Source organism: Aotus nancymaae, unplaced genomic scaffold, assembly GCF_030222135.1.
Source record: "Aotus nancymaae isolate 86718 unplaced genomic scaffold, 86718_ANA_hifiasm-v0.15.2.pri h1tg000036l, whole genome shotgun sequence".
NCBI lineage: Eukaryota > Metazoa > Chordata > Mammalia > Primates > Aotidae > Aotus > Aotus nancymaae.
The window spans coordinates 55,488,719-55,510,417 of NW_026988450.1; the positions used below are offsets into that span (position 1 = coordinate 55,488,719).

At 33.4% G+C, this 21,699-nt stretch overlaps 1 protein-coding gene across 7 annotated transcripts in view; it reads left to right on the top strand.

Annotated features, from left to right (window-relative positions):
• The window catches only part of OXR1 (oxidation resistance 1), a 483,050-nt gene extending 461,351 nt beyond the window's left edge, over positions 1-21,699 (top strand). For 4 of the 7 annotated variants that reach the window (XM_012474909.2, XM_012474913.2, XM_012474912.2 and 1 more), the window contains 6 exons: positions 6,991-7,071; positions 8,911-9,036; positions 9,832-9,984; positions 11,711-11,806; positions 15,323-15,396; positions 19,829-21,699. In XM_012474909.2, the coding sequence (XP_012330332.2) occupies positions 6,991-7,071; positions 8,911-9,036; positions 9,832-9,984; positions 11,711-11,806; positions 15,323-15,396; positions 19,829-19,964 (666 nt within the window). In that variant the 3' untranslated portion in view covers positions 19,965-21,699. The remainder of the gene's footprint in view (positions 1-6,990; positions 7,072-8,910; positions 9,037-9,831; positions 9,985-11,710; positions 11,807-15,322; positions 15,397-19,828) is intronic. The other 3 variants (XM_012474910.2, XM_012474911.2, XM_012474915.2) reach the window with 1 other exon arrangement.

Below are 21,699 nucleotides of genomic sequence, written 5' to 3' on the forward strand. Positions count from 1 at the left end.
TTTGCATGGTTCCCACAACAAATGGGAATTCCTGTTCTCCTCAGCCCTGATGATATTTGCTGTTATCAATGCTTTGGACTTTAATCTTTATTTAAATAGGTGTGTAGTGATATCTCAATCTTACTTTAATTTGCATTTCTTTGGTGACATATGATAGTGAGCATCCTTTCATAGTCTTACTTTCCATTTGCATATCTTTTTTTTTTTTTTAAGATGAAGTTTCGCTGTTGTTGCCCAGGCTAGAATGCAGCAGCTCAAATCTCGACTCACCACAACCTCCATCTCCTGGGTTCAAGCAGTTCTCTTGCCTCAACATCCTGAGTAGCTTGGATTACAGGCACCCATCATCACACCCAGCTAATTTTGTATTTTTAGTAAAGTCAAGGTTTCTCCATGTTGGTCAGGCTGGTCTTGAACTCACGAGCTCATGTGATCTGCCTGTCTCAGCCTCCCAAAGTGCTGGGATTACAGGCCTGAGCCACTGCTCCCAGCTACATATCTTCTTTAATGAGATGTTTATTCATATCTTTTGTCCATGTTTGATCAGGTTGCTTGATCTTATTGTTATGTTTTACATAAACATAGAGCTTCCTATCTGTATTCCTTCATATATTTTAGATAACAGTTCTTTATCATTTATGTATGTTGCAGAGATTTTCTCCCAGTCTGTAACTTGTCTTTTTCATTCTCTTGACGGTGTCTTTCACACAGTAGTTTTTAATTTTAATGAAATTCAGTTTAATAATTCTATTTTTCTTTTCTTTTTTTTTTTTTTTTTGATACGGAGTTTCACTCTTGTTGCCCTGCAGTGGTGCAATCTTGGCTTACTGCAACCTCTGCCTCCCGGGTTCAAGCAATTCTTCTGCCTCAACCTCCCGAGTAGCTGGGACTACAGGTTCATGCCACCATACCCAGCTAATTTTTGTATTTTTTGTAGAGATGGGGTTTCTCCATACTGGTCAGGCTGGTTTCCAACTTCCAACCTCAGGTGATCCACTCACCTCAGCCTCCCACAGTGCTGGGATTACAGGCACGAGCCACCACGCCTGGCCAGTGATTTTCTTTTTCATGAATTGTACTTGTATTCTATCTAAAAATGCACCTTCAAACTTAAGGTCACCAAGATTTTTTTCTTATGTTATTTTCTAGGAGATTCATAGTCTTGTGTTTTTCTCTGTAGTCCATTTGGTATAACGACTTTGTCTCAATTGACTGTTTTGCAGGTGGATGTCCATTTGTTCCAGTACCATTTGGAGTAAAGACCATTATTTCTCCTCTGAATCGTCTTTACTCCTTTGTCAAAAATCAGTTGACCATATTTATGTGGGATATTTCTGAGTAGTTTATTGTGTATCGTTGATCTGGCAGTTCTTTTGCTGAAACCCTGATGTATTGATGCCTGTAGCTTTATAGTATAGTAAGTCTTGAAGTTGAATAGTGTCAATCTTCCAACTTTGTTCTCTTCTTCATTGCTGTCTTGGCTATTCTATGTCTTTCCATATAAACTTTTTCTATAAATTTTAGAATCAGTTTGCCTATGTCTACAAAATAACCTGATAGAATTTTGATTGAAATTGTTTTGGATCTATACATCAAGTTGGGAAGAACTGACAGCTTGACAATATTGAATCTTCCTGTCTATGAATGTGGAATATGTATTTAAATCTTTCCTTCATCACAGTTTTCTACTTTTCTTCACATAGATCTTCTATATATTTTGTTAGATTTATATGGATTTCATTTACATAATGCTAATATAGATGGTATTCTTTTAAATTTCAAATTCTAATTTTTCATTGCTGAAATATAAGAAGACCATTGATTTTTGCATATTAATCTTGCACTCTGAAAGCCTGCCATGATCACTTAATTCCAGTAGTGTTTTGGTTGATATTTTAGGATTTTTTTTATACCAGCAATCATGTCATCTGCTAACAAGGACAGTTTTATCTCTTTCTTCCCTATTTGTATATCTTTTATTTTCTTCCCTTGTCTTATTGCATTAGCTAGGACTTCCTGCATAATGTCAGGTAAGATTAGTGAGAAGGGACATTCTTGCCTTGTTCCCAGTCTTAGTGTGAAAGGATCTTGTTTCTCACTCTTATATATGATGTTAAGTGAATTATTTAAATGCATGTTAATTATCCAGTTGAGGGAGTTCCCCTTTATTCCTAAATTCCTGAGCATTTTTATTAGTGTTGGATTTTGACTAGTGCTTTTTTTGTATCTGTTGGTAAGATCCTGTGATTTTTCTTCTTTACCATTTTGATGTAATAGATTACATCAATTGATTTTCAATGTTGTACCAGTCTTCCATAAGTGGGGTAAGTTCGACTTGGTCATTGTATATAATGCTGTGCATTTGTACATTGCTTAATTCAATTTGCTAGTGTTATGTTCAGAATTTTTGCATGTATGTTAATGAGAGATAACTGCCTGTAGGGTTTTTTTTCTGTAATGTTTTTATTTGCCTTTTATTAGAGTAATTTGCCTTTTATTAGAGTAATGGCCTCACAGAATTAGTTAAGAAGTATTCCCTCTGCTTCTGTTTTCTAGAAGAGATTGTGGAGAATTTGTATAATTTCTTCCTTAAATGTTAGGTAGTATTCATCAGTGAATCTGTCTGGGCTTTGTGCTTTCTGTTGTAGAATGGTATTAATTATTGATTAATTTTTAAAGTTACATATCTTTCTTTCTTTTTTTGATTTGGGGTTTTGTTATGTTGCCTGGGCTGGTCTTGAACTCATAGGCTCCAGTGATCCTCCCACCTCAGCCTCCTGAGTAGCTGAGATAATAGGCATGCATTACCTGCTTCTTCTTATGTGACTTTTGGTGGTTTGTGTCTTTCAATGAATTGGTTTGTTTCATCTAGATTATCAGATTAATGAGTGTACAGTTTATTGTTTTTCTTCATTATTCTTTTAATATCCATGGGATCAATAATGATGGCCCCTCTTCATTTCTGATATTAATTGATTCTCTCTCTCTCTCTCTTTTTCTCTCTCTCGTTTATCCTGGCTAGAAGTAGAGGTTCATCATTTTTATTGACTTTGTCAAATATCAAAGAACTGGCTTCTAGTTCCATTGACGTTTTTCTATGGATTTTTTTTAATCTATTGATTTCTGCTCTTATTTTACTATGCTTCAGATTTAATTCGATTCCATATTCTTTCATCTCTTAGCATCTCAGTTATACTTTTTAAAAAACTTTTTAAATGGTTGCTCTAGAATTTGCAATACACTTTTTTTTAGTATAGTTTAAGATATGGCTCCTCTCTTCCTTCCCTTGTTTTCCTTTTCCCAGTATTAATGAAAGACAGTTAGGAAGTGATTTTAAATTCAGATTTTTTCAAATCAAAGTTCACTATGGGAATTCATTCTGGATTTGTCTTTAAAAAAAAAAAGACAGGATTTCAGTTGCCCAGGTTGGAGTGCAATGTCTCGATCTTAGCTAGCTGCAGCCTCAACCTTCCAAGCTTAGGTGATCCTTCAACCTCACGTCACCAGGCCCAGCTAATTTGCTGTATTTTTGTAAAGACAAGGTTTCTCCATGTTGCCCAGGCTGGTCTCAAAATGAAATGTTATTTTCGAAAGCTGTAGTTTTAATTTGGGCAAAATGGGGCAAAGTTTAACATAATTTGGATCTTATTTTGTAGTAAAGACAATAGTCTTTACTACATGATAAAGATAAAATATATGATATATTTTTATGATATAAAATATATAATATATACTACTGTATATGATAAAATGTACTAGAACAACAACTTATGTGACTCCAAGGATGCTTTTGTATTTTCTTTTTGTTGGCTACAGAAGCTCAGAATTATATTTCCTTCTCCTTTAACATATTTTTGGGTACCAGAAAGTTTAAGTGGCATTGATTAGGTAGTATTTCTCTTTCTCTTGCATTTCCTTTTACCGAGAAGGTATAAAAATGGCACATTGACATATAACTACCAGATTTTTGTTAGTGTACAAGACAGTTGAAGGAAGGGAGATTTGGGGTTTGTTTTGGAGTAATCTTGGGGAAAGAGGACTTCTGGCCTCAGGTATTATTCTTTATATCTAAGAGATGAACATGTTCTTACTCATGGGATTGGCAGCAACTACAAATTTTCTCTAGTTTCTGTTTTTGTTAGTCCATGTGTAATAGTGATGGGTGGATTTACCCCTACCATTCTATTGGTAATTCTGTAGAAATCAAGGCTTAGGGAAATACTTTCTCTGTGTGAGGGTGCTTTGTCAAAGACTGAAAAGATTAGAGAATGGTACTTAATTCTGCAGAGTATAGGTCAAGGTACTTAGTTCCTATAGACAGGGCTTAGCAGTATATTCAAATACTTTATTCATCAAGAAACGATTTTTTAGCCAGTGAATGCACTTTTAATTGGAAGATCTTGGTTTTCTCAGCTGTGTACCCCTAATAATTCAGAGTGTAATATGGGATATTTTGGAGAAATGTATTCATTTTTTACTTAGGTTTAATCTTTTGGGTAAAGTAATAAATTCTATACATGGAGTATGGTTTATCAAGGGTATAAAAGTTAAGACTAATTCTAGTTTCCTCATACATACTGGGAATATATAGTTCTTTTATCTGTTTATTTTGAGATAAGAAAGTATATTTCTGTACTCAAATTCAAATCCATTTTTTCTATTAACTCATAGGCTTTTTTTTTTTTGACAGTTTTCTGTGTCTTCACCCGTCAGGGCATGAGTAAATGTTTACAGTTAAGAAAGCAGTAAGTTTTTAAGTCCTAGAAAAAAATAAAATTGAAAAAAATAAATTTGAAAAAGTAGATTGATGACATGAAAGAAACTGACTTTATCAAGTGTTATTAAGATAAGCTTAGCCTTATGATAGCAGTTTATCGTTCTCTTGTTAGTAACTCCTACTCTCAGCAATGCTAATACAATTAGGTTATGAATTATCTCTTTTGTGAGCATAATTTAATTTCACTTCCACCCAGGAAGTGTGTTTAATATAATAAATGAAGGAGTTTTAGAAAATAGGTATAAGATCAATGTTAACTGGAGGGATAGAAGGAAAGCAGAAGAGTAGATAAGTTATATGATTTGAGAATTCTTGTCTAGGAAACTGTTGTATTGAAGGCCATGGAAAAGAAACAAAAATTTAATTGGCCATTAATTAGTTGTAGAGACCTGTTTTGCTGGGCATAGAAAAGCAAGCCCACAATTTTTAAAAAAAATTTTAGTTCCTAATTTTTCTTTAATCTTTATTGAAATCCTGTTGTTCTTAATTGAATAATTGAAAGTCCTTCATTTTTATCTAATACTGAAATATAAAAATTAAATTCAGAATAATCAAAATATTAAAAATAGTTGAGATATCAAACCTGAAATATTTTCATTCAGAATAAAAACCAAAAATAAATAAGGAGCCTCTTCAGCCGTTATCTTTAGTCTTCAGAGTAATTAGTAAAAAGTACTCAAATAAAAGTCATATTAATAATACAAACTCTCATTAATATGTTCTGGGCACTATACTTAGTCCTTAATAAGCATTTCCTCATGTAATTCACGTAAAAACTAGATTTGATATGCACTTTTATTATTTTCATTATTTTATAATGAAATTGATAGTCAGGTGTTGTGGAACCCAGGTTTATTTAACGCCTCTCCCCACAAAGCTTGAGAGGATAACTGCTTCTGGTTTCTAAGTTCATAGTCAGCTACCATATGGTATGCTTTGTTGCTTCACAAAATTCAATATAGTAATAATGGCCAGAATGATATCTGTCTTGTCTCTTTTCCTTTTTTCTATTCTCATGTCATTGAGAACTTTCAACAAGTTTACATAGCTTTTCATAGTTACCTTGATGTTTACTGATAGCCAGTTCATTTTGATTGGCTAAATAAATTGCCTTTTAAAAACCCTGTTCAAAATCTAAACTCTTTATGAGCCAGTTGGTGTAGCTGCATTTTGTGCCCAAAGCCTCTCCACATCTGTTTGATGGATTACAAGGGGAACTAGTCATAGCTCAGGAGAATCAGTACATGTTTATGATACCACAGTGTTCACTGTAGTATGCTAACGGTGTTTAGAATTATGTCATGACCTGAAAAAGGTGTAACTATTGTGTCAACCTGAGTAAATTTACCTGTTTTTGTGGGCTTTTTGTTATTGTGTTTATCTGTCATTTATGGCTTTCAAATTCAATACTGTGCAAGAGCCTGGTCTAGGCAATTATAGAAGATAGAAAGTTTTCCTTTGGAAGTTAGAACGTAGGAAAGTTGTTAAATTTTAGTCACAAATAAGTGACACAGTAAAATCCATAAAGAAATAAAACAAAAGCAAGGCAAAAACTAGAAAGGAAAAAGTCATTTAAAAGGATAAAGCAGACATGCTTAGAAAGTACTTTTGATTAGACATACTTTGGAAAATCTAATTTTCTACTTTCTAGAGCTTATTTTTCTTATTCCCTTAGGTTTTTAAATGTACTTCTGTATGATTTTGTTGCTCTTCTCTCTTTTTTTTCTGATATAGATAGGTATGTTTGTCACCTGTGCCTAGAAGAAGTTCTTCCAGCATGGCCATTAGGATATAATGTTTGAGCTCACTTGATTTGGAGAGGGTGGTTGAAACTACCACTTTCTTTGTAACTGCAAGATTGTTTAGTTTTCAGATGTTATCTTTGACGTTAGCAAAGTATGCTGTTTTATATAGTGTTTTCCTGTATAAAAAAACTATAATTTCTATTTACTAAGTTGAGTCTATATCGAATAGTCCATAAAGTAAACCTTATATTACCAACCAGTTGGATATAGTAGTGAAAATCATTCATGGGTATTTCACTCTAGTTTGATATATAAATCTCTTGAATTTTCAGCATGGAGTGGGAAAAGAAATCCTAATTATAGTTCTCTTTTCCCATTTTAATTTCTCCTCTTCTTTATTATTATTAATTTTTTTTCTGTTTTTCTCAACTGTCAGTGGAATTATTGTCTTCCTGTCTCCATATTTAGGTAGTGTCAGTGGCTGAGTATCACCGCAGGATCGATGCTCTAAATACTGAAGAACTGCGCACACTCTGCAGACGCCTCCAGGTGCCCCCTTCAGTAGTTTAAACCCCTCCAGAGACTAAATACTCCTGATTTTTAGTGTCTTTTATCATGGCCAATCCCACATTCAAATAATTTGCTTTGACTGCAGCACTAAAATAAAATTCCTTTTTGTATTAAAGGTTGCAATATTCCCTTGAAGAGCTATGGGATTCTTTTCTGTTTTCATTTGTAAAATATTCTGAAGAATGTTCTGTCTCTTCAGAATTATTCTCAGTATTGTGTGTTTCTTTCAGTGATGAGGAGTTTTTATTCATTTAACATTGGAAGAATGGTGTTGGTTTTGAGATTGAATCTTTTCTAAACAAAATCTGAAAGATACGGTACTATAGGAAAATTCAAAGATTTTGAATAGCAAGGCTTAAATATTTTCTTTAAGGCTATTTCATTTGTATCAGCATCACATCAAATATCTCAGACTGTTTTGTTCTTGAGGCATTCTTGGTTGGTATTAGAACTACTTTGGAATAGTATAGTTTAGACACAGCACTGGTTAAATTACTTAAAATTCTGTGAAACAATCTTTCTGATTGTTTTTTTAGAAACAAGAAAGCAATGTAATTGAAAACCGTTTTTCAGTGTTGTCTATTATAGTATGTTTCCCTCTTCATAATTGGATATGCTTTCATGGCTTTGCTAGACCTACTAAATTTTTTCTTTTAATGCTTCTAATGCTGCCTTGGGTTTCTTTTTCTTTTTCCTTTTACCTTTCACATCATCAAAATAAGGGTGAAACATGATGATATGAAACAATGAGTATTTAGCTTCTTGTCAAAAAACAATACAGTTCTAGAACATGTATTGGTTGCAAATATATGCTGCTCAGCTTTGTTAAGAAACCTGTTAAAGGAACAAAATAATTTAGCAAGATTTCATTCCCATATAGAATCACAGTCGCCGAGCATTGCTGTATTTTAGTTATCTGCTCCTATAGAATTCTGCATATTTGCCAATTTAAAAGTTTCATAAATAATGTTTCATTTCTTTTATTTTCTGTTATGTTTTATATATTAAAATAAAATTAATATTAAAAAGTAAGCACCAATAGAATACACTGTGCAGTAGTAAGCTTTGTTTTTAGTTAACATTTTTATCATTTTAAGAATAGCAGTGAAATCATTTCTACCAAGCAAAAGCATATATTCTTTGTAATGCAACAGATTCATCTAATTTTTAAAATAAATTTATGAACAGATTAACTGCAAAATTTATTGTTTGTTCCAAGTAGATTAAAAAAAATGTTTAGAAAGTTAAAAAATGAAAGCATTTTTAAAAAATAACTTTTTCAGTGAAGCAAATAAATGCACACACACCCCATGGAAAATAAAGTCATACTTTTTTCTCATTCTGTTCTTTACATTAAAATTTTGACACCCAGGAAGTTTTTTTATTTTTGACAAATTTTGTAGTTAGCGTAAAAAAATTATATTTTAAATAGCATGCATGTACACACACACACACACACACACACACACACACACACACACAGAGCAAGCCAGCTAGCTGGCTTTTGCCCTTCAAGGGCCAAATTAAAGATGCATGCAACTATCTCCTTTACGCAGAAATATGGGGATTTATCATTCCTACCAGTCTTCCTCATGTAGTAGATGAGAAAATGTCTACTTATATTGTTATAAAATCTTTTTCTACATTGGCTACATCATAGATATTAGATATGGGGCATCTTTTGCCCTTTAAAATCTTAAGGTTAAAGCTTTAGCCACCTTTTCTAAGATGTAAAACTTTATTTATCTGAAAAGTCTGACAATTTTGAAAGCATGTCACAAGTTTACATTAATGCACTATTGCTATTTATTTTTTTAGATTACTACAAGGGAAGACATAAATTCAAAGCAGGTTGCTCCAGTGAAAGCAGACCTGGAGTCTGAATCTTTTCGACCAAACCTAAGTGATCCCAGTGAACTTTTACTGCCAGATCAAATTGAAAAGGTATGACATGCTCACAAACATGCATTTCTAAATGTGAGTGTATGCCCACAAGAGTAAAACGAGTAAAACAGTCTCTTTTTAGTTGTTTCTGAAGCAAGAGTGTTAATGCTACTACTGTTCCACTCCAATGAAAAGAAAAAGTAAGCAAAACATCGCAACTAGTGTTAATAGAAGGTATTAGGAGATTTAGGTAAGCAGATACTAAAATAAATAATTTAGGTGAGACACTACCATAGCCAATATTTGTTTTATTGTGTGCTCGTTACTTGCTTTATGTGGATTATTTCATGTAGTTGTTACAACAGCTGCAGAAATTTTATGCTCTTATTATGCACATTTTTAATTCAGTTAAAAAATTGGGAGCATAGACCAATTAACTTGTTCAAGGTCACGAAGCAACAAAGTATCAAAGCTTGCTTCCTAACTTGGACAGTCTATCTCCCTAGTCCATTATTTGAGAGGTGTTTTAATAATCAAGCTAATAGTCTATCTAGTATTTTTGTTACTTCAATATAGAAGGCAAAAGCAGTAAGTAATCCATGTTTCTTATCTCTGTTCTAATCTGTGTCTGGTTCAGGATGATTGTTTGTTTTCCTAATAGACAATTAATATTTTATGCTGAGAAACGTGTAATATTTTTCAATCATCTTAGTATCTTTGAGTATAATAATTTCTACTGTTAATTTATTTTTGTAGCCTACATTTTATAAGCAACATTAAATTCCAGCTGGCATTAGTACTCTACTTAGTAGACAACAAGCTATCAAGTAAATACTAACATTTTGTTTTTTTAAGCTTACCAAGCATCTTCCACCAAGAACGATTGGCTATCCATGGACTCTTGTTTATGGTACTGGAAAGCATGGCACAAGCTTGAAAACTCTTTATCGAACAATGACAGGTTTAGACACCCCAGTGCTGATGGTGATTAAAGACAGTGATGGACAGGTATGAAACACTAACTCTATAGACTGCTTATCCATTAAGAGGTTACAGTAACAGTAACTTTTAGCATATTTCTTTGATAAAAATTACTTTATTAGTACATTTTATTGTTGACCCAATAATTATTGGGTACTTTTAATGTGCAGGGCAATGCTGAGTGTTACAGAGGATGGATATGAAAGTGATAATTAAGAATTACTGCCTTCAAAGGGATTATAGTGTGGTAGAAAAGAACATTTACACACACCAGTATCTCTAATGCTGCAAAAATATTATAGGTTTAGTAAGAACCTAGAAAAAGTGAGGAGATGAGAATGAGGTTCATGGAAAAGGTAGAAATCAACAGAATCTTGAATAATGGGTGAAGTTTTAATTAAAGTTAGTTGTGTGAAGTTGATAGCAAGAACAAAAGCACAAATATGAGTAATAGTTTGTTCTGCAAACAATAAGTTCAAGTCAGATATAATTGGAAACTAAAGAGAAGGTAAAATAGCAATATTAAAACACAACAAAACACTAGTACTACTAACACCTTTAGTGTGTTTATGTGACAGGAACTTGACTAGTCACTTATGTATTATGTTATTTAATCATCAAAGCCCTATGAGATTGATACTGTTATCTCTATATTAAAGATGAGTTAACTATGACCTAACAAGTTCATCAACTTGCCCAAGGTACATACATACCCAAGAAAAAGTGTTTTCACCAACAAAAATTAATGAATTGCTGCTACATGCCATTGGCACAAACATAATATTGAATTAGAAATCAAACACCAAAGAGTAAGTTTCTTATGATTTCATTTATAGAAAGTTTATTAGTGGGCAAACTATAGTGGAGTTAGGCTAGTAGCCCCTTCAGTTCAGTGAGACTGTTGATGAGAGGAAGCACAAAGAGAGCTTCTAGAACAGTAGTGTTCTGTTTCTTGGTCTGCATGAATGTTGCATGGGATGTTGCCTTGTGATAATTCTAAATTGAACTGTACATCTATATTTTGTGTACTCTTCTATAATGTATATGTAAAGTAACCTTTCAATAAGGAAATCTTTTAAAAATTAAGACTATAAAGATAGAATGTCAGGATAGACAGTGACTGTACAAATTATCTATCAGACTCTCTGCACTCCCATTTCTGAGGTGGAAACTTCAACCCAGAACACTGAAATGACTAGGTCAAGTCTCTTATTCATCAGTTTTCTCATTAGGGTACTCTGTGTCTTGTATTGTAAAAGGTCATGCACTAGGTTAAAGGGCAAAACAATTCACAAGTAACACCTGCCCTCATAGAATTTACTATATAATGATAAAGAAAAAAAAAAGATATTTTAGAGGTAATAGATGTTTACCTATACTGAAGGACTTGTTTTATTAAGTGCCACAATCCCATAGCATCATGTTATCCATATCATACATACATTGTACATATAAGTCCTCCTGAAATGTGTTAACCACTTTTTAAAATTGTATGTTTAATTACTTTCAAAAACATCCCAAAATTTAAAAACTAGGAAAAAATCTGTTTTTCCATTGAAAAACCAATATGCTTTGTAGTTGACAATGATGTATATTATTTAACAGCTGGCCATTTTTCCCTTTTTAAATACGATTAGATAAAACTATATCAGATTTCTATTTTTTGCATTTTTATTTAAACATATATGATGAAATAATGCTTACTGAAATATATTATTAGTCATGTCATTGAATATGCCGTTTTTATCCTTAGGTTTTTGGTGCATTAGCATCTGAGCCATTTAAAGTGAGTGATGGCTTTTATGGTACTGGAGAGACCTTTGTTTTTACGTTCTGTCCAGAGTTTGAGGTAAGGACCACTATTTCAATATTTTGTTTATAAAGAGATGACATAACATATTACCCAAAGCAATTTATAGAGTAAGTACTATTCCCATTAAACTGCCATTGACATTCTTCACAGAATTAGGAAAAACTATTTTAAAATTCATATGAAACCAAAAAAAGAGCCCAAATAGCCAAGAGAATCCTAAGCATAAAGAACAAAGCTGGAGGCATCATATTACCCAACTTCAAAGTATACCACAAGGCTACAGTAACCAAAACAGCGTGGTGTTGGTGTAAGAACAGATACATAGACCAATGGAACAGAATAGAGAACTCAGAAATATGAGTGTGCACCTATAACCATCTGATCTTCGACAAACCTGATAAAAACAAGCAGTGGGGAAAGGATTCCCTATTTAATAAATGGTGCTGGGAGAACTGGCTAGCTATGTGCAGCAGATTGAAACTGGACCCCTTCATTAAGGCATATACAAACACTAACTCAAGATGGGTTAAATATTTAAATGTAAAACTCCAAATTCTAAAAACCCAAGAAGAAAATCTAGGCAGTACCATTCAGGACATAGGCACGGGCAAAGATTTCATGATGACAATGCCAAAAGCAGTTGCAACAAAAGCAAACATGGACAAATTGGATCTAATTAAAGAGCTTCTTTACAGCAAAAGAAGCTATTATCAGAGTGAACAGACAGCCTACAGAATGGAAGAAAATTTTTGCAATCTGTCCGTCTGACAAAAGTCTAATATTCAGAATCTACAAGGAACTTAAGTAAACAAGAAAAAAACAACCCCACTGAAAAGTGAGTAAAGACACTTCTCTAAAGAAGACATACATGTGGCCAACAAACCCACAAAAAAAAAAGCTCAGCATCACTGATCATTAGAGAAATGCAAATCAAAACCACAATGAGGTACCATCTCACACCAGTCAGAATGGCTATTATTAAAAAATCAAATAACAACAGATGCTGGCAAGGTTGCAGAGAAAAGGAATGTTTTTACCCTGTTAGTGGGAGTGTAAATTAGTTCAACTATTGTGGAAGACAGTGTGGCAATTCCTCAAAGACCTAGAGGCAGAAATACCATTTGACCCAGCAATCCCATTACTGGCTATATACCCAAAGGAATAGAAATCCTCCTAATATAAAGATACATGCACACAAATGTTCATTGCAGCACTATTCACATTAGCAAAGATGAGCCAGGCACAGTGGCTCACACCTGTAATCCCAGCACTTGGGAGGCCAAGGCAGGTGGATCACCTGAGTTCAGGTGTTCGAAACCAGCCTGACCAACATAGAGAAACCCCATCTCTACTAAAAATACAAAAGTAGCTGGGTGTGGTGGCACATGCCTGTAATCCCAGCTACTTGGGAGGCTGAGGCACGAGAATCGCTTGAACCCGGGAGGTGGAGGTTGCGGTGAGCCTAGATTGTGCCACTGCACTCCAGCCTGGGCAACAATAGTGAAACTCCATCTCAAAAGAAAAAAAAAGAACAGTAGCAAAGACATGGAATCAACTTAAATGCCCATCAATAATAGACTGGATAAAGAAAATATGGTACATGTATACCATGGAATGCTATGCACCCATAAAAAAGAACAAGATTATGTCCTTTGCAGGATGTGGATGGAGTAGAAGCATTATACTCAGCAAACTAATGCAGGAACAGAAAACCAACCACCACATGTTCTCACTTATAAGCAAGAGCCAAATGGTGAGAACACATCGACACATGTTGTGGGGAGCAACACACACCTTGGATCTGTCAGGGGTAAGGGTTGGGAGTGGGGGGAGGAGAGCATCAGGAAGAATAGCTAATGGATACTGGGCTTAATACCTAGCTGATGGGATGATCTTTGCAACAAACCACTGTGGCACACATTTACCTATGTAACAAACCTGCATATCCTGCACATGTACCCCTGAACTTGAAAGAAAAAGAAAGAGATGGCATAAATGAAAAAAACGCGGACTTTGGAGTCATTCACAGTTGCATTTAATCCTGTTTTTGCCTTTTATTCCCGGTAATTTAACTTTTCCTTGACCATTTTGAACTTCAACTTTCCTGTAGATAGAATGAGGAATCATAAAATATAACCTGGTTATTTAATAATTAAATAAAAATCATTTATATATAATACTTGAGGTGGCACCAAACACAAATTATGGACTCAGTAAGGAATATACATTATCATTACTATTCTGTTTATAAACTGTCATTGTGAAATTTCTAGAAACGTTTAATGACTAAGCTTAATGATGAAAGTCTTGAAAACATAAAAAATCAATTATTTGGATTTAAATAAAAAGTTATTAACTGGTTTCTTTTTCTTTACCTGTGTGGCTTTACTGTGGCTTGACTAACATAAATTGAATACATTCTAATGCCAATAAAATCTAAAATGTAAAGGTATAAATGAATTTTAGTGAATGTGTGACTTTTTTAAAAAACCTTGAGTGCAATATTAGTATCTTGGGCACATTGGAGTCTGGCATGTAAAACCTTCCCTAAGAAATAAAATTCTATTTTAATATCAAGAAAAAGAAACCACACCATTGGTTATAAAAACTAGTCAACAAAATGGAATGATTTGGTAAAATAGAGATTCTTTTAACAAACTTGTACTTAACTATAGCTCACCAGAATAACCAGTGCTTTTCATTACTTCCATAAAATATGTCAACTGATAACAACAGCTAATTGAAGACTTGTAGTTATTACAGATTTTCTAAGCATCATTTGTGGCTATTCTCAAACTTTTTATGTTACTGCTACCTGATAACTGTAATAATGTAATTAATTAAATGTTATGTAACTGAAAAATGAGTGCTAAAAGCAAGTTTTATTTATAACTACAATGAGCACTTTTGAAAAACTTGATAAAGATAAGTTGCTAGAAGTTGCTACTATGTTAGGTTAACGTAAAACACCCAAAAAAGGTTGGAAAAAGATACTTAAGAATATTAATGTCTAGTTTGCCCTTGGCCTTCTCAAATGATTTTAAGTTCTCACTGTTGTTTAAAGAAATTAAAACTGGAAGTCACAAATACACATTATGGGCATCGTTTATTTAACAACTATGATCAGTAAATATATATCCAAAGAAAATGCCTTGGCCCTATATTAAAATATTATCAAATTAATATACATTTATGTTTAATGGTTAAAGTTAATGGCATCTATGTCTGATTTTTTTAAACTCATTTTCTTCTTCCATTTTTTCTATTAACCATCCAACTCTTGGTGTCTGTAGAGTCAGGAGAAAAAAATGTGTGAAAAGTTAACAAGATTTCAGAAACTGGAATTGAGCGTTATGTGATAGAGTGTGTGCTTCCAAATTTAGTCATAAAAACACTGAAACCCAAACCAACAGATCCTTCTGTGCCAAGCTTTTTAGTTGTATTGTTATTCCTATACTGTCAACCTAGGCTTTGTTAACTCTTTTGGATAATTAACTCTGTGTAATAACCATTTTCATCTATATATTTAAAGCTTTTTTTAAATTTATATAGGTCTTTAAATGGACAGGAGATAATATGTTTTTTATCAAAGGAGACATGGATTCACTAGCTTTCGGTGGTGGAGGGTAAGTCTCTTGAACATTTCATTATAAGATTTTTGAAGAACTTCAAAAACGCATTTGGATTATAAATTCAATTCTCTTTAGAACGTTTTGACATTAGATTTCAAATTTGTATATTATGAGAAAGAGAGTGTAATATGTTTGCAAGAATGTGCTCAAATGTAGTATGTGAAACTATTGGTGGGGTGTTTGTTTCTTCATTTTAAAATACTGTTCAGTTGATTGTTTATTAAAGCCCATCTTTTCTTTAGAGCACAGTGGCTCTTTGATAATAGAAAAGGGAAATATCCCAGTACCTTTGAACTTCTCTGATTTTTAAATAACTATGATGGAACATTATTATATTTCTCCCAATGTATAGCACAGGTCCAATTGTTTTCATGTTATTCTAACTCTGGATACCATTTGTAATGATATTTTAGACAATAATAGAAATGGATATTTCTGCATAAAATTTTAGAGACCCCTCAAGTTTTCAGGATTTTTTGGCTTGCTTGTTTTTAACAATTATGAATCAAACAATAATTTAATTATTTTGGCATTGCAAGTACTATGAGGAATTTTGTTTTTTATTTGGTATCTCAGCCTTCTTTAATCTTTACAGTTTGGAGGTAGCCTTTTCTGGTCCCACCTAGCATGGTCTTAGCAAGCATCAACTCCTTCCTTTGGTATTTCTGTCTTTTAGTATAAGAAATAGGTGTGCTAACTCAGGAGGCTGAGGCAGGAGGATTGCCAGAACCCAGGAGGCGGAGGTTGCGGTGAGCCGAGATCGCACCATTGCACTCCAGCCTGGGTAACAAGAGCGAAACTCCGTCTCAAAAAAAAAAAAAAAGAAATAGGTGTGCTAAATAATTTTCAGATTTGTACAAGTGTTACATTATTTGTATCCCACAGTTTAGGATATATAGTGATAATTTATTTAGACCACAAAAGAATATTCATCATCCCAAGTTATTCTATTATTAACACATTTTCTTATAACTTATCTGTAAGTAGGTGTTTGGAGGATATAATTTGAGTGAATAAAAAGTGATTGTGGTTATTATAGCTTTCTCTGTTATTTTTAGTTGTTGGACTCAGCATATATTTACATGGTCCAATTATACCTTTGGTGGTGGTGTCATTTAGCTCTCCCCTAAAGAGTAGTCCTACATGTGATTCTGGTAGCTCTCCAAGAAGTCCACTCAAGGTAGTGGCTTATAATTTCAAGATTTTATGAGTGCTTTAAGTCTTCAGAAATGACATATACAATGTCATTAGATATCTGCTGGAAGTAGATTTATTGTACAATATGATTTCACCAAGCTGAAGTAATCATTGGGTTATTTGATAATAAAATAATACGAGGTTTCAGTGTTTGAAGGAGAGTACAGATTCAGAGAGGAGAAACTACAGGGACTTGATATTCCAGAATTCGAAGGGAAAGGCAACCCAAAAGAAAAATAATGATGTAGTGGACTTAATGTAGGCTTTGGAGTCAGATAGATCTGATTCAGATTCTCACTTCAACGTATGCTATATGTAGTACCTTGAGCAAACTCCTTAACAAATCTAAACTTTCTTACCTATAAATTGGAGATTAAATCAGTTTTACAGGGAGATTGTAAGGAATTCACAAGGATACAATTTTTATGCAAATCCTAGTATAGTATCTGGCACATAGTAGGTACTCAACAACTGATAGCCACCTAAACTGATAGCCACCTTTACTCATTTTCTTTCATCCAACATAATCTTTTTTCTTCTGATACCAGTAAGAATTCTGCCTGCAGTATCATTGGCTGCATGAACTATAAGACATTAAAGGTTTAGAACACTACTTTTATTCCTTTCACTTCCTTAGCCATTCTCTTCTCAGAAAGTCGTATGAGTCATCTTTGAAAGCATTGCTCATAGAAAAATACACTTTCTGGCTTTCTGGGTATTTCACCTGGGACAGATCTGTAACCTCTTAAATGCATTTACTTAAATATTTGGATATCACATACCTCTTTGAAATGCATTGTCCTAAAATGAATGTACAAGTCAAATTTTATATGTGATATTACAAAATTGACAAAAACGTTGAAGGCTTCTCCTCAGGGCTTCAGAAAATTAAGGTTACCTTGGAATAAACTATTCATACTTGGTAATAAAACTTATTGCAACATCAGTGTTGTTAATGAGTCTTGAAGGTCAGTTTTGAGGTACTTCTCAGATGTAGTCATCTGAGATTACAACTAAATGTATGATTATTTTTTATTAACCCTTTCACATTTCACATTTAGCAAAAGAAGGATTTTACAAGGAAATCTGACCCTTTCATAATCTCCTAATAGATTAGATTGGCTATGATAGTCTATTCGCACTTTAATAAAAAGCACATAAGTTCAGATATCTCTTTAAAGGCAGATCATTGCCATTAGTATTAGAAACTTTAGAAGTCTATTGTCATAAGACCATAAACTTTTTAATTCAAAGTCAGTTTCTAATTCATCTTTGTGTTTCCCAGCACCAGTGCCTAAAACATGATAAATGCACATTTAAAGTTGAACAAATAAGTCAAATATGAATTTCAGTTTGAACCTTAAAAAATGATGGCTTCCTCATGGGGCAGGTGGCATTTTGGGGACCATCTATTTTTTGCAGTGCTTTTGTATTATAGACTCTGGATTGGTATGATTTTAAGGGTGATCTTGTATCTTAGCAAAGTCCCATTTTCATTTGTAGAAGAGGTTCATCAGAATCTCATCACTGGTTATACCATTACAGTTTTTTGTACCATCAGCTCTCTTCTTGAATGACACTGGCTGATCTCTGTACCTGGTCATTGTGAATGACTATACTGATCAATCTTTTCTGTTTTGTTGTGAAGTACCAACTTTTTTTTTTTCTTCTTTTTTGAGATGGAGTTTCACTCTTGTCACCCAGGCTGGAGTGCAATGGCACAATCTTGGCTCACTGCAACCTCTGCCCCCAAGTTCAAGCAATTCTCCTGCCTCAGTCTCCCAAGCAGCTGGGATTACAGGGACCCTCCACCATGCCCAGCTGATTTTTATATTTTTAGTAGAGACAAGGTTTTGCCATGTTGGCCAGGCTGAAAACTCCTAACCTCAGGTGATCCACCCGCCTCGGCCTCCCAAAGTACTGGGATTACAGGCATGAGCCACTGTGCCCAGCCCCAACTCTTAAAGGAACCATCCTACATGGTCATTGTAGCCACCCTTCTCTACTTAAACAGAAACACATCTCTAGACTTAAAATTTATGTCATTAATACACATTAACTGTATATTTGATGCTTTTTTATTACAGAATATAAATAAATAGTTCCTTTCTTTCGTTCTAAGATAGTGTTAAAAATAGATCAGTTCCTCTCCCATACAAGTCAGTTAACTCTGTGATCCCATATGACTCCTGATGGTAAGCCTGAAGGTCAGAGGTTATAGCCATTCAAATTATAGAGTTGGGTAGGTCTTTACAGATCACCTAATATGCTTTTCTTTTTTTCTTTATGTTTTTATATAGTTGACTAATTCTACCCCAGAGAGGTTAAGTGACTTAACTCAGTTTGACATAAATAATGGCCACTGAGTTGACAGACAAGCCTTGATCCCAGACCAGTTTTTTCCTTTCACTGAAATATAACTGCCCATATTTTTTAAAAAAGTCTTCCCCTCCTAAACTCTGGCTCAGTTCTGCTGACTTGATATCTTAGTTTAGATTTAGAGAATCCCAAGGGATATCTCTCTGAATATTGTTAGTTATTAGTCTTTGCCCCCTCTCTTTTTCTGTTAGGTAGGAAAACATTTTCTAGAGAGTAGAAAGTAATCATCTCGTAACTTGTTTTTTCTCCTCTGGGTTATAGATTAGATAATTAGATAAATGGGACATTATAATCTATCTGTTAAGTTCCTGTTATACCTAGATTGCATCTTAGTTCTTCTGCTTGAATCTCAGCATCACATATTTACCCATTTAAAGTTTTTTCAAATTGAGCTCTTTTGCAAACAACTTTCTACACAGGAAACCAGAGTTATTTACTAGATTCTTAATATTAATCCCCAAATTTTATTTTAGATGATACTGAGTTTTTGTGCCTTTCAGAAAGTCATGTTAAATATGTTAAAACCATACTAAAAAGATACACACATAACACACACACACACAAAAAAAAAATACTAAAAATATACCCAAAAATACCAGGCAAAAAATTACAGGGTGTAGTACCTGTCTCAAAAGCTAATCCTATTTTAGAGGACGCTATTCCTTGGTCTGTATCATAAATAAATTTTTAATGGAATCAGAATATACTGAAATTATGTCAATGTGGAAAGGAATAGGGAAGGATTTGATAAAATTAATAATTTTAGGCTTGTTAGATATTCAAAGTCTCATTTAAATTATTTTACAACTTAGGGCATAAATGTTAACAGATTATTATGTATGTATTGCAGAGGAGAATTTGCCCTTTGGCTTGATGGAGATCTCTACCATGGAAGAAGCCATTCTTGTAAAACGTTTGGGAATCGTACACTTTCTAAGAAGGAAGATTTCTTTATCCAAGATATTGAAATCTGGGCTTTTGAATAAATACAGTGCTCTCTGTTTTAGCAGGAGAATGGCCCAAACCTGACATGGACAAGCATTGTTTGGAAAGTTCAAGAAGCAATACAGCGTAACATGTCGCTTGTGCTTTAAAATTAGTCTGTATCACCATTTATTACAGGTATAATTTTGGAGTTTATTTTTCAAATCCTATTCCTGTCCCAGAGTTCTTTAGGTTAACACCATGGACTGGGTCCATGTACTAGTATAACAGCTTGGGTTTGTTAGAATTTGGGCAAATGACTTCATTTTCACATGTTATCTCAGTCTCCTAGTAGGATGGTGCTCTTTTGTTGAACTTGTATTGGTTTATTATTTTTTTAACTATATTGATTCATTTACTAAAACAATCTAACTGGGGCATTGAGGAAATGAAGACTAGATACTTATGTATCTGTGAAGTTGGCACAGGTGACATTTGGACATATTCATCTGATTCTTATGAAAGAAAAATCACATGCCAAAATAATACATACTTCATAGACCACTGAGTTCTAGTTTTTATTCACACAGCATTCTCTTTAACGATGTTGCAGGTTATTTTCAATTTCCTTTTAAGAAAAATGGAATTTGAGGAGAATTCTGGTGTAATAGATGATAGTACACATGATCTGCAGGTTTGGGCGTATGCCTTCATCATTAAATAATCTGATAAAGTTACAAATCACAAAGGAGAATGAGAACTTAATGATTCTATTGGATTTAATATATTAAGCAAGAAAACATACTATTTACATATGTGTAGCTTAGTAAGGCATTATCGTAAGTACAAAAACTATGAAACAGATGCATATTTCTTCAACATACTACGTCAGGTATACTGTTTTATAGTTTGGTTGTTTTAGCCTTGTTGCACACCCGCTCCCAAAATATAGGTTATTCTTGTTCAAAAGGAAAAAAAAAAAGCTTGTGATTTTCTTTGAGTGGTATATGTTATTAATTACCATTAGCATTTGCTCTTATAAAGGGCAATGATTATAGTAGACAATATTGTAACTCAGTAGACTTGTTGAATATGCAAACTTACTGTCAAGTGACCTCAAAAAAATGAAAAAATAGAATACACTAGTAGTTCTTATCCTCTTTTGTAGGAAACCAGTAATAGCCATTGTGGCAATCATTCATCAGTTAATTTTAAAGCTTCATGTTATGCAAAAAAGAATCCTGCTGTTATACATGTGACAGTGACTTTGTGCTGAAATTTCAGCTATTCCAGATAAACATTGTATATCTTGTAAATTAATGTTTAAAGATAGTTTTGTTCTTATAGAAAGTGTTGATTGCCAGGTTGCTTATAGCACTTTAAGTTATTCTAAAAATGAAATTATAAGCCAAATATGTTGGCTTAAGTAGATTTAGTTGTATAGCACTTACATATTTAGTTCTTTTGAAAGTTTAGATAATTATTTAAAGAAAGCATAATGCTAATGGAAAAGAAAATCTGATGTTCTATTATAATATGCTATTGCTGAATATTAATAGAAATACAGGGCATCATTTCCTTGTCTCATTATAAGTTAGTAACAAAATATAGATTAAATGTTTACAATTTAGGTTTATTGTAAATAAACGTATTTTTTTTTTCCCCTTTGGTCTTCCACAGCAGTATTATTGTCTTTGTGGAGTTGACTAATCATTATAAAAAGATCCTGTAATGGATTTCAACTACAATAAGGTCATAGTGGCATATACCAAATAAAATCAAATACAGAAATACAAA